We start from the raw sequence: 12,540 nt of genomic DNA, 5'->3' as shown, positions 1-12,540 counted from the left end.
CGCCAGTGTCGTTGCAATGTAAAAATTACTTTCTATATGCACTATGCAAAATTTTACTTTTAAAAACATTTTCAAAATGCCCATGAAAACTAGCATGAATCTTGAGGCATGCTACTTAAAGAGCCTTTAGTTGAATTTTGACAAATGCTATCTTTTAATTCACCAAGCTGGACACCGGGCTTATCTAGATGAAAAACTGTACTCATACAAATTTCGGTCGGTCAGCGTGAACCCTTTTTTGAAGAAATTAAGTTACTTATCATCATGAAATTGACCTGTCAAGTTACGGTCACTTATAAAAACAGAAAGGCTAAGCAGATGTCTCTAATTTCAAATCAATTTTGTTAATACAGCCGACACAATGAACTTCTCTGCTGCACTCGTCTTTTTGGCTTGCCTTGTGGCTTATGGTTTGTCTTTTATTTACTTAAATGGATATGTCTTTTCTTTCTAAAATGCACTTTTATGTTGCTGAAATAGTATCAAGCTGGTGATATTGGGTTGTACAGTCTTTGAAAACTTTAAGATGCATTTTGTCAGTTATTGCTTAATAGTTTTTAACAATCGTAATAATTCATATCTGTTCATTGAAATAAAGCAATTTTAGTATCAATTTTGATTTAAATTTCACACACCGAAGTACTTTCAGTATTGTTTACTAATTGTTTATATCATTTTATGATTAAATGTTTAAAAAAACTAATATGAAGAAACTTCAAAGAACAAATATAATTAAACTCGACGAGTGTCTCACGAGTAGACTGAACATAAGCAACCCGGTTTTAAGCATTATACACCATTTGTTTTACCTACACATGTGTTTCAATATACTATTACAAAGTGACTGACATCTGTTAATTGATGTATGTATAATTCATTGCCATGGATATGGAAGGATGAATTAAAGTATAAACATAATTGAACAGATCCTACACCAAAGTCTCCTTTCTTGCCGATGTGAACTATAAATATTATCATTTATGGATTTCCCGATTTTGTCAAAGATTGACTGTTTTTCAGCACTTGACAGAGACATATTGCTGAATTAATTGATTTCTTAACATATTTATGTATTTTTCTAGTCTCGTGCGAAGTGTGCACGACTAATACTGACTGTGGAAATACTAGATGCGCCGCCGGTTTGACCGTCATCTGTCAACACCCTGATGGATCCGGTATTGTTGCTAACGGCGGGCTATGTACATGTGAACAGACTGCTGGAGGGGGTAAGTACAGTGTTGGTTTGGTGAAGGTTACTGCATCACTTTGAACTGAGGAAGGATAATTCGTTTAGAACCCTACTGATGCACAAGCAGGTTTCCTTTTATGATAACAGTTCTACATTGTTTAGACTAAAGACACTAATTTTGTCCTACCTTTACTATCACCTTGAAAAAGCCTTGTCGGATAAACGTATTTATCTCTAATCATTACGCCACATGGATAGCCTATGATGCAACACAAAACTCTATATACACTCTGTTTAATCAAGAGTAAAGGAAAACAGTTAAGTAATTTAAAAAAACATGATTAAACTAGACAAAAGCAGGTTAAATCAAATACAAAGTTATTGTCGGGATGGAGAAAGTTTACCCGGTTCGCTACGAAAAAGGAAATTTCGGCTCGCTAATGCTCTCAAAGATACACTTTCTCGCTCATCGACTAAATCTCCTCCATATCAACATCAACCATGTATTCTCTATTTTCGATTTATATATTTGATTTGTTATATTGAATTTTATAAACAAAATAAAATACTTGGCTTGAAATTTGTGGCTTAAGCTCTAGCTAAAACAAAAATGCATATCCAATGTGGATAAATATTTTGTCAATAAAAGTATGTAAAGAAGTCTCGACATTTGATCTGAGAAAATGATTTGTGTCTTTAATTTATTATTTTAAAAAAGTATAAATATCAATTACTTATCTGGTGAAGATTTTAAGTCCGTAAACATTTCAGGTTAAACGCTTTTTTTGTTCAGCTTGATTATTGACAAAAGCAAATTTTTTTTTTCTAAATACCTATAAAATGAAATCTTTTGAACTTACAGATGAAGAAATGTACGTTTCAAATTACATCTTCATTATTTAAGCTTGATATTTTAGGTTATTCATTTCTTTTCTCAAATTCATACGTCTACATATTATTTGAAAAAAGAAATTGTTTAGATCCTAAGCATATTCGATGAAGGAATATCTAGAACAATAGATAATGATCCAAACTTTTATGGAATAAACTCATATCTTGTTATCCTAAGCTGGCGTCTAAATACACAAAACTAGAGAGACACATGATAGGTTTTATATTTAAGGGAGTATTTGAAGAGTTGAGTGAATGTAGAAGACAACTGCGAAGCCATTCAAAATAGCATTAAGACTAAAACAATCAGTTTTAAATTTCAAACTTTAAATGAAAAATGTTCAAATCATTAAATGATTAAATTAATTAAGAACACAAAAATCATCTCAGACCTTATGTTGGGACATGTGGACAAAGCAAAGCTGTTTTCTTACTAAAATGTTTTGTTTGTTTGTTTTATATTGTTTTGGTTTTTGTGTTTGTGTGTGTGTGTTTTTGTTGTTGTTGTTTTTTGTTGTTGTTGTTGGTTTTGTTGTTGCTTTTTTGTACATTTGATCTGCATATTATTTTCGGTTTTGTTTTCTCATTACTTCGAATCTTCGAGTCTTCTGCCGTCTGCCTCATTGTTAATGAATTCACCGTATCTGTCTATCATTTTTGATATTGCTTTTTTTTTGTAGAATGTACTGGAAAGGCCGATTGTTATGGTGACCAAGCCCCAAACCTGACATGTCCTGACAGCGCGAGACACTGCTACGATAACAAATGTATTTGTGACCGATTTCCAATAAGTGGTGGACGAAAATAAGTCATTGTATTTGATTAATTGTTATGTTTTACAAAATAAATATGCTAAACTCTCCTTGAAGTTGTGTCAATGTCTTATACAAAAACGTATTTCTTTGAGAAAAGTTGGAAACTGGATTCTCTATTCAATCTGTTTTTCATCTGACTAGTCCTGTGAATTAAGTCATTTTGCTTACCTATTAATAACTTCTGAAAAGTTAGAATATGTTTCGTCGGCTACTTCTAGCAAATTGAATATTAACCAACATGATTTTTATTTGCATATTGTAGAGGTCTTTTCATCATACATTAGAACACGCTGACCAAATGAACTGCATTTTATAGGGCCCTTTACTATCCATTAGATCATTGTTTCTGTTATACTGATTGTCTTTAATGTTATCACTTTTTAGTATAATCATTGCAGGAGATTTCAATTTTGATGTGTATTCATTGGAGGAAGTTAAAGCTTTATTTTTAAAGATAAAATTAGTTTTTTTGTGATCACAATACATTATCTACATAACAACTTGAGTTTTAAATTTCAACAATATATAAGTTTGTGAATTTGATATTACAGTATGATGTAAATGTTAAAATTTCAAATTTGATTATGGAAAGCAGGTGTAATAGTATTAAATCAAGGCTAATGCAATAGATATTCATATCGCCATAGTCGCCATATGTCCTTTACTGTGTTGGTGCGACGTTAACCCCAATATAGAAAAATACGAAACATAAAATCTACAATAATCTTACACAACGCTTATGATTTATGACTGTACTTATGCACGTTTGTATACTGAAATAGATGCATTTTAGCACACAAACAAAATTTGTCTAAAAATCATGTACCTGAAAATAATTGCTTTAACTTCGAGGAAGAGGCTCAGTAGACTCCAAAGATTGTAATGAAAAGATCTAATATTGCGGATTTTTATACAAATTTTTATAGTTACAAGAAATGTGATAAACATTTTATTGGAATCCCATAGTTTCTGTAACGTGAGCCAGAGATATCCCCAACTTGGTTAACCTGAATGTTTACTTTTCCACGAGGCGGTCTCTTTAAGCGTGCATGTCTGTTTGATTTGTCCTTGTCGCTTATCTTCCATAATTTACTTCAATTCTACTTTGTATATTTACTTGCCTTAAATTTTTGCTTTGTATATCAAAATGTTTAATATCATGGTTTAAATGTAACACGAATAATGGACCTTATGCATGGTAACTAAGGCAAATCAAAATAAAAATAACAATGACCTATTTCCTTTCAAGTGAGGAAACTATCCAGCTAGCTTAAGGGAGCGTCGGTGGTTGGTTCTACTCAGGTGCCCGTTCGCGCTTGAAATAATGAATGGAAAGGCACCTGAGGTCTTACTCCGCCAGTAAATTTGGAACGTCGTCATATGGTCTGTACTGTGTCGGTGTTACGTGAAACCCAAATAAGCAAATTAAATCCTTATCCCCTAACATGAAAATTAAACATTATCTCATTTTTTTCGTTTGTGTGTGCGTTTTTAACCTTTTACCAAATATCGATAGTCAATAACGTCAAGATAAAAAATTCACTAAAGTCTGCTGCTAAAAATAGAATTATTGATTGATTCATTCAATTAAATTTAATTTTGCTATACTAAATAATACGAACTTAGATCAATAGTTTGGTTACGTCAATCGATCAATTGCACAAAGCTATTCAACTCATATCAGGCATGAAGCTTGTACAAAACAATCTTTAAGCTTGAAAATTACAAAAAGATTTGCTATCTCTTGCAATGTAAAACACGGAAGTGTACATAGATATCATTTGACATTTTAAATCTTTACATTATGTCAAATCAAGGTGTACTTGACGATACATTTAACAATCTTTCTGCGTCGCAATTCAGTTTCTTGATTTGCAGAGCTGTATTTAATTTTTTTTTTTGTGAATTTTTAGGTAATGCTTTTTTTTATTTTATATATCCGAAACTTTTTTGTTCCACTATTGTTTCACTATTTTAAGAATAAATCTTTTGAAATATATCACTAATCCAGATAGACAGCAGGCAGTAAAAATGTCACTTTAAGGTTTCCATTTCTGCTTTCTGATACCCTGTAATAATATAATCTAAAGCAAACAATTCTTAACCTGACAAAAAGACATAAAAGTTAAGTTGATTTAAATATTTTATTAAAACATATTTTCAAATGATTATCAATGGCAACCCGCTTATGCACAATTTGTACAAATATAATGTAAACAAGAAGTACCTTAAAAAGTTTATAAAAGATACTCGGACAAATTAAATTTTCTTTACTTCTATTATAAGTAATTATATCTATTTTACTTATTATTTACTTTATTCCGAAGTTTCGTCATGGCATTTAATCATTAATTCAATTAAACATCGCAAGGTATGTCTCAAAATGGAACTGTCATTGTTAACGTCAATGTAACGTATCTAACATTGACTTTTAATATACAGATTAATATATGCTGTATAAATTTAATGAAAAAACATCTTTAATCATTCAATATCATGAAAAGAAAAGTTCTGTATTTTGTTGTTTTTTTTTTTTTTTTTTTTTTTTTTTTTTTTATAGTAATTTTGATGCCGTTTTATTTTTTCATGCACATGCGAGTCGATTTCTCGTTATTTTGGGTAACAATTTAATCCGTAAACAAGGTTTTTACTACAGAAGTAATGAAATTTTAAAAGCTGTGTAAAATGTTATAATGTTTGACTGGAGGAAGCCAACACGATTCACAGATCTCAGATATTCAAGAAATTTAACTAGGATTGGTTTCTGAAACTCTTTAGATTAACTTTACATTTAGGCGTGTATCACACACGTATGTTTCGGAAAGATCATTTGAATTATTATGACCAATGAGATTCCCTAGTTTCAGTTTGTAATGTTATAATGACCAATGAAAAAATTCTAATTATGTTCAGTTCGGTTCTTTCCTGTAAATATTACACGTTCCAGTTTTACATAATATATGTAAACGGGGGTTCTGTCTTGATCAAAATGTCTTAAAATAACCATTATTTGTCACCTTTTTTTGATATATATACCATTAAACGATTGTTGTCATTTTAAAGTGTTTATATATTTTTAACAGGACTGCAAAATTTGAAGACATGTGACGCATTTGTTTGTATCGGAATGGTAATTTACCGACCTTCAAAGATGCGGTGTAAATAAAAGTATCACTTAGATATATTTTAGTGCAATACAAGCTAAAAGGCATTAAAATAACTTTGATTGTCAGATAATATATTTACTATAGAACAAGATAGAAAAATAGCAAGTATGATTTAAGTGTGTGATCTAAAACCAAATGTTTACAGTTATCTATCCTGTGAATATGAGTCCATGAAAGTTTTCAGGGAAAATTGATGTCGTTAAAAATACCGGGAAGCATTCGAATGTAAAACTTTCCCGTAGAATTTCAATTCTTTAAAAAAAATGAAATGCATTAACACAAATTAAAAGTATCCCCATGAACCTCTTCCAGCTGCATCAATCCATCTTTGAGTCTGATTGATAAATATTCACCTTTAATGTCAGGATTCTGTTGTTTTTCCTCATAATTTGATGACCCAGTCACCATTGACACTACGTGCACCTTTTCACCATCGGGATCATCGGCGCACACAATTGCACCACTGTCACCCTCCTTACTAAATGGCACGATTTCCTCTTTGTCCACTGGGTGCCTGTCTTCTATTTTGACAAGTCTTTTCATTCCTTCGACATAAAAATCGGGAATGATTATTTTTCCCAAGCCGGGAGAGCTACTGGCCCCCCAAATATGTACAGGTAATCCCTTCAGCCACTCAATTTCCGCCTCGTTCTCAAACGATGACAGCTCACTTGCCAGTGGAGTGCCACAATGATCTTTGAACATTGTAAGACATTTTGATCTTTCTTTTTTCAGAACGAGCCCTGCAGCAATATCTAATGTGGCAAACCTTTCGTGCACATTGGGTGGAATAATATGAGCAAAAATACATTTATTACCCTTCTCATCACGAACATAGACAGGTTTACCATCATCTGCAAAGTGTCGTGCTACAAGTAAACTTAGGTCTTTCGTTTCCCCTTTCAGAGCAAAACCACCTAAACTAGCGCTTCTATTTTGTCGACTTGTAAGAGTTGATCCAACTTCATATTCCGCAAATTCTGTTATGACTTCTTGCTCTAATCGAATCTTGAATTCATTGATGCCGTGTTTATCGGCGATTGTCTGAACTTTTACTTCAGCGATGTGTCGTTGCTCGTCAGTAAGCTTATTACTGATGTAAACATCTAAAATCCGGAACCTGTATCCACATCCAGTTACTCCAGGAACGCTCAGAAATTCCCTTGCAACCTTGAAATGTTATAAGACATATGTAGCGACAAATAATTATTTCTGTTCAAGTCTCACAAAATGGACACACTTTTGTTCTATGAAATAAAAGAGTTTAAAAATTCGAATTTTCAATTGATAATTGTGTTTGCTCACAAGGGCAAGTGTTTCCGATATTCCTTAACAATACAAACTAATGTATTATATATTATTTGATTTCTTCCGTTTTGGCCATTCCGTTGAAATGCAGTTGGTAGACATGATGGAAATTGAGTTCTAAATATATATGAAAATTGAATAAAATCGATGTCGTTATCATACTAAATCATAATGATATTTTTAACTATGACATTGAAATATGTACCACAGGAAAGTTAAATTTTATTTCTCATTCATATTCAAAGTGAAAACATTTAGTAACTTACCTGCTCACATAATGTGGTCGAAGAATGTTTCATCTGCTTTTGCACAGGTCTTTCATAAAATGGGACCATACTTCGTTGGTACATACTCATGCTTTCCCCATACAGTTGGTTTAAATCATCCTTGTTAGTTTGTACAAGTTCTAAATGTGTCTTAAAACGTTGTTCTAGTTCTATTGCTTTTATTGTATGTTCATGAGATTTTTGGAATAATTTTGTCTGATCTACGATCTTCTGCGGAATGCGGTCGGAACCAGACTGGACTGTCTCTGTAGGGAAAAGGTATTGCTTTTTAAATATATTCAATTAACTTTTTTAATGTTTTCAAATGCATTGTTATTAGCTTCTGTAAATGAAATGCGTACTTAACTACATTTTGTATTATAATCTTTTGGAAAATACATTATTTAGATTAAATAACAATACATTTTTGTATTTCTTTTTTGTCCTTTAAGAGTTTAGTTTACTACTTCAAAATGATCGAAGTCATTTCAAATACGTGTTGCATGATACTGATAACCAACAAATATCGAGAATTTGCCGCAAAGATCGAATAGCAACATCTTTATCTGTAAGTTTGAATTCTGCAAAAGCATTGTTTTTTTTCCGTTTGGCTGACATAACACATGTGGCTCTATCAGATTACAAATTGAATATAAACGCATGCAAGAATGAATCAATTTTGCTACTGCAACAAGTAAATCTTGTAACGTCACATTACTTAATTACACGTCCAGTTTTACATAATCCCATATCAATTGTTAACAGTATAAACAAAATAAATATATTTAACAACGAAGTACAGTGTATACTTACCATCGGACACGTATGGAATTACTTGCTCACAAATCTTTAATGTCTCTATTGTTCTTCCACCTACGTCTGTGCATTCCAGCAACTGGTCTCTTACTTCTGGAACATGCTTCCCATACTCAGAGCAAATCTTGTTCTTAATGGCCGACAATCTTGCAGCACACCATGTCGCATGTACGTGTATAGCATCCCTATTCTCTATAGATGTAGATCTCGAAGTAGATATTGATCTGGTTGGGTCATACTTCTTTTTAAGTATATTTGAAACATCTTGATCTAGTGTAGCAAATGCTGCTTCGGCAGGGTCTACTTCTAAAAATGTTGATAAAATTGTAACTCGTTTCTTGAGTTCTTGAAAAAGAATTCTCTCTAAGAGATATCCCATTTCCTTCGCAACACTTGCTCTTGTTTTGACACAGGTAATTCGATCATCTATCGTTCTGATATCCGGTGTTGTCACTTGAATTTCAGTCTCGTCCTCTGCAATGAGTACACTACAACGTCCAAGATATTGAAATAAATTACTGTCCGTTTCGATGGCCTTTGAATAGGATGCAATGTAAATGGCGGCAGCTGTATCTGGACATTTGTTCTGGAAATCCCTAACATCCTGAACTTTTAGTATTGTTTGTTTGATATCAGAATTAGGTTTCGGTGTCAATTCCTCAACATTGATGATATGTGTACTGGTGTCTGATATGGTATAAATATTTACATCCTCGTACTGAGGAATCTCGAAAGGATCTGTAATGTTGCATTTCTGTGACAATTTCCGGAACCGTTGCAGAAGAGGGACTAAATGTTCTCTGGCGTATCGGTATCTTGGGTAGGCCGCCGCCGGTACGATGAAATGTTTAATCTCCATCTCACCGTCACCTTTTGGTTTTATTTAATCATATGAACCTAAAAAATGAATAGTAAACAAAATTGATTCAAAATGAAATCAAGATCAAGAAGAAACCTTGCAAGCCTACATCTTAAGGCAATCAATCAAAGTACCGGTTTTAGTCAAATTAATCATTAAAAGATATGCAAAGGCACATTATACTTCAGAAAATCATTCTTTTATTCTTAGGAAATGTGAAAGATGTGCTTAACAATGTTCTGATAATGAATTAAGAACATGTTACATGTTAAACAACTTAATGAAGTAGGCCTGAATGTGTAATAATGTTTCGTTAAGGTAGCAAAGCGTAAGCAAAGTACTAGTTTGACTTCCATACAAAATACATATTCAATATAATTATACCAATTACCAACGGAAATAAAGGAGCAAAATATAATTCATGTAAATGTATATGTATATAGCAAATGAATATTTGTGTGGAAACTGTAACAAGATACCAATACTAAGAAGTTTTTGAGAAGGAAAAACGATGCATATCTGAGGCATAATGATCCTTTATTAAGAACATGAAACTTTCAATATTTAGTACCGAGTAATGGGAATTGACACGCTAATATAAGAGCAAACTATCTTAAAGTTTCTCTAGTCCACTTATGTTAATAAGGATGTGATACGACAATAGTATAAATATAAATTGTATATATTACTGAACGTTTGGGCAGCCATTTTAAATGAGTTTAAACTATAACAGTAATTGTTATATATGTTTGTTTATCGTTTGTATTGACTAGACAAAAACGAAAATAATATTTATTACATGGCAGCCATTTTTAGAGGAAATCTGATCGATGATTGTTATTTTTTTCGGATTTAAATGTTGAAAACAAATTATTCTATAAATGATAGATTAAAAGTTCAAATGACAGAAAAAGAAATTTCAGTAAACCCCTACCTTATTCACTTAAATCCATTTTTAAACTTTTTAAACAGTATTTCATAAACCTCCTTAGTGACTTAATCATTTTGTAAACTTTAATATTCTTAAACCTTTGGACCGGAAAATGTAGTGTAATACAGAATATAAACCATTTACCGGTGTGCTATATTTTAAATGCATACTTTAACAAGTTACATACGATATACAATCAAATCTGGTTTATAAAGTAAGTAAACATAATCACGTGAACGATTGTTTGCAAAATTGAATAAGATAATAAATCATTTCGAAACTACGATGATTCAGTTAAATGCGCTTTACTAAATGCACTTAAGAGTGTTATCTGATAACAAACGGATGCATTTATGTTATGCAAATATTGTGCTATGAATTCATAGCGCGTGCATATAGAAAACGTTGTGCAACATGTCCAAAAGTGTTTGATCATGGTTTATCTTTGTCGCTTTTCAGTCAGTATATACTTTGAAAGTTTCCATAAAGCAGCATACTACCAGATTCATGCTAATTTTCATTACCTTTTTTAAAACTGTATAAAAAGTAAAACACTGTCAATTAAACGATAAAGGTAATTTACTCATTGTAAACGGCACTTAAAATCTACAAAAGCTACCGAAAATAGGTCAGAATATGTCAAAATAGTCCTTATTCGTTAGTCACGCTGTGCAAATATGGTGATAAATACTACAAAATCAGTAAATTAAAACATATAACATGTAAATTATTAAATGAATTTTAAATCTTTTTACCTTTATTATAATCTTAATTAGTACATTTCTTGAGTTAGATATTCTTAAAATATTTTGGCTCATCTGCAGGCATGCAGCCTTAAAATGATGATTTTTTTTTTCTTCAGATTGAAAGATAGACAATGTCTTTTAAGATATTATGCGTATATTTGGATTAATAAGAATGGCGATAATTTGATAAGAATAGCGTAAGTAACTTCAGTTCATGAAAAAGATGTAATTTGAAAGAAAGAAATGATATTTTTCTCTTCATCAAAGACCATGTCTATTCTAATACACGAATTACAAGTATTCTTTCAGCATAATATATAAATGTAAAATATATTTGAATATATCTGTCGTTAGGATTTTTCGTGTTTATGTAAAAAAAATATTTGTTATTAAGGCATAATTTACTCATGTAAAGCATATATTTCGTTGTTGTTGTTGTTGTTGTCTAAGCTAAATAAGGGTCAATCCGCCCTTTCGTGCACTAAGAGTACGGACCCCGGACATGTCACCAGTCATGCCCTTAAAAGTATGTTTAAATCGAGAGTGGTGACCTATTTGATTGAAATTCAGTAATTCACTAAATGAGCCCAAATAGAATACAAATATTTTTATTTATTAATTATGATAAAATGCAAGGGAGGCCAATGAGACCATTATGTGCATTAAGTTAAGATTGTAAATGTGCTGCTGCCTAAAATTCGGACGTGCAAGGTTTACTGGCAAAAGCCATACGGTCACACGGACACATCGACAAGCAATAGTGCTTCGGACAAGTGTTATCGATGTCGTTAGGACTATTTGTGTTTATGTACAAACACATTTCCCTATAAGTTTTATTGTGTTTATGTGCAAATGTATTTGTCATTTGTTCATAATATATTCATTATTTTTGCGTTTTATTTTGTTCATGTTGTTTGGTTTTACGTCACCCAACCAGTGTAGGACATATGCTGGTGGTAGAGGAAGGGGCTTCAGGTGTTTGCACATTATTTAGTAGAGTGAACAACCGCGCTCCAAGCTAGCCGGATAGCTCACATGAATATATTTTTTAAAACTATATGTCGTAAGGACATCGTGTTTATGAATAAATATTTCGAATAAAAAGATGTCTGTGCGATTAATATATTTGTTTGAATTGTAATGTTTAAAGTGAATGTAATATCAAATGACTTCAAGATCTTTTTTAAGTATGTATTCGAGTAGTACACATTAATGTAATATAAAAACCCATGTTAAACAATATTTTTAATTTAAAGTGTTTATGAGAAAAAATACTTGATTGTCTTTATTTCAAATTTGCCTCGCTAGACCCAGTGTTAAAGAATATGTTATTGATTTCTAAAAAAATTTGAGTTCTCGAACCCCTTTTTTGTTAATGTTTAATTTTTTTTGAATTAAAAAAATCGTATTCATGATTTAAACATTACCTTTTAAAAAAAAAATTTTTTTTATTCCCCTTGAGTTTATTGAGAAAAAAAAAATGATACCGATTTAAAACATTAGAAAATTTTTTATTAAACAATTTATTCCCTTGTGTTTTTTTTAAAAAATT

At 31.5% G+C, this 12,540-nt stretch overlaps 2 protein-coding genes across 2 annotated transcripts; one reads left to right on the top strand and one right to left on the bottom strand.

The window, feature by feature from the left end:
* The first annotated feature begins 289 nt into the window (after positions 1-289).
* Positions 290-2,942, top strand: LOC132728304 (uncharacterized). Its single transcript, XM_060713941.1, has 3 exons — positions 290-410; positions 1,083-1,226; positions 2,761-2,942. Exons 1-3 carry the CDS (start codon positions 362-364, stop codon positions 2,886-2,888), a joined length of 321 nt encoding a protein of 106 aa, XP_060569924.1. The 5' UTR covers positions 290-361; the 3' UTR covers positions 2,889-2,942.
* Positions 2,943-5,025: 2,083 nt separating this feature from the next.
* Positions 5,026-10,427, bottom strand: LOC132728335 (uncharacterized). The gene is made up of 4 exons (XM_060713989.1): positions 10,246-10,427; positions 8,450-9,349; positions 7,637-7,902; positions 5,026-7,232 (listed from the first exon to the last, which is right to left on the bottom strand). Exons 2-4 carry the CDS (start codon positions 9,309-9,311, stop codon positions 6,336-6,338), a joined length of 2,025 nt encoding a protein of 674 aa, XP_060569972.1. The 5' UTR covers positions 9,312-9,349; positions 10,246-10,427; the 3' UTR covers positions 5,026-6,335.
* Positions 10,428-12,540: the final 2,113 nt, after the last annotated feature.

This window comes from Ruditapes philippinarum, unplaced genomic scaffold (genome assembly GCF_026571515.1).
Source record: "Ruditapes philippinarum isolate M1 unplaced genomic scaffold, ASM2657151v2 ctg2220_1_1_1_1, whole genome shotgun sequence".
In the NCBI taxonomy this organism is placed as follows: Eukaryota; Metazoa; Mollusca; class Bivalvia; order Venerida; family Veneridae; genus Ruditapes; species Ruditapes philippinarum.
Note: the sequence above shows the minus strand (reverse complement) of the source record. Positions and strands in the feature narration are given on the sequence as shown.

Coding starts and splice junctions, on each gene's coding strand:
- LOC132728304 (XM_060713941.1), top strand. CDS start 362: ATGAACTTCTCTGCTGCACTCGTCTTTTTGGCTTGCCTTGTGGCTTAT. Junction 411..1,082: donor GGCTTGCCTTGTGGCTTATG/GTTTGTCTTTTA, acceptor GTATTTTTCTAG/TCTCGTGCGAAGTGTGCACG. Junction 1,227..2,760: donor TGAACAGACTGCTGGAGGGG/GTAAGTACAGTG, acceptor TTTTTTTTGTAG/AATGTACTGGAAAGGCCGAT.
- LOC132728335 (XM_060713989.1), bottom strand. CDS start 9,311: ATGGAGATTAAACATTTCATCGTACCGGCGGCGGCCTACCCAAGATAC. Junction 7,903..8,449: donor AATTCCATACGTGTCCGATG/GTAAGTATACAC, acceptor TTTTCCCTACAG/AGACAGTCCAGTCTGGTTCC. Junction 7,233..7,636: donor CGACCACATTATGTGAGCAG/GTAAGTTACTAA, acceptor TAACATTTCAAG/GTTGCAAGGGAATTTCTGAG.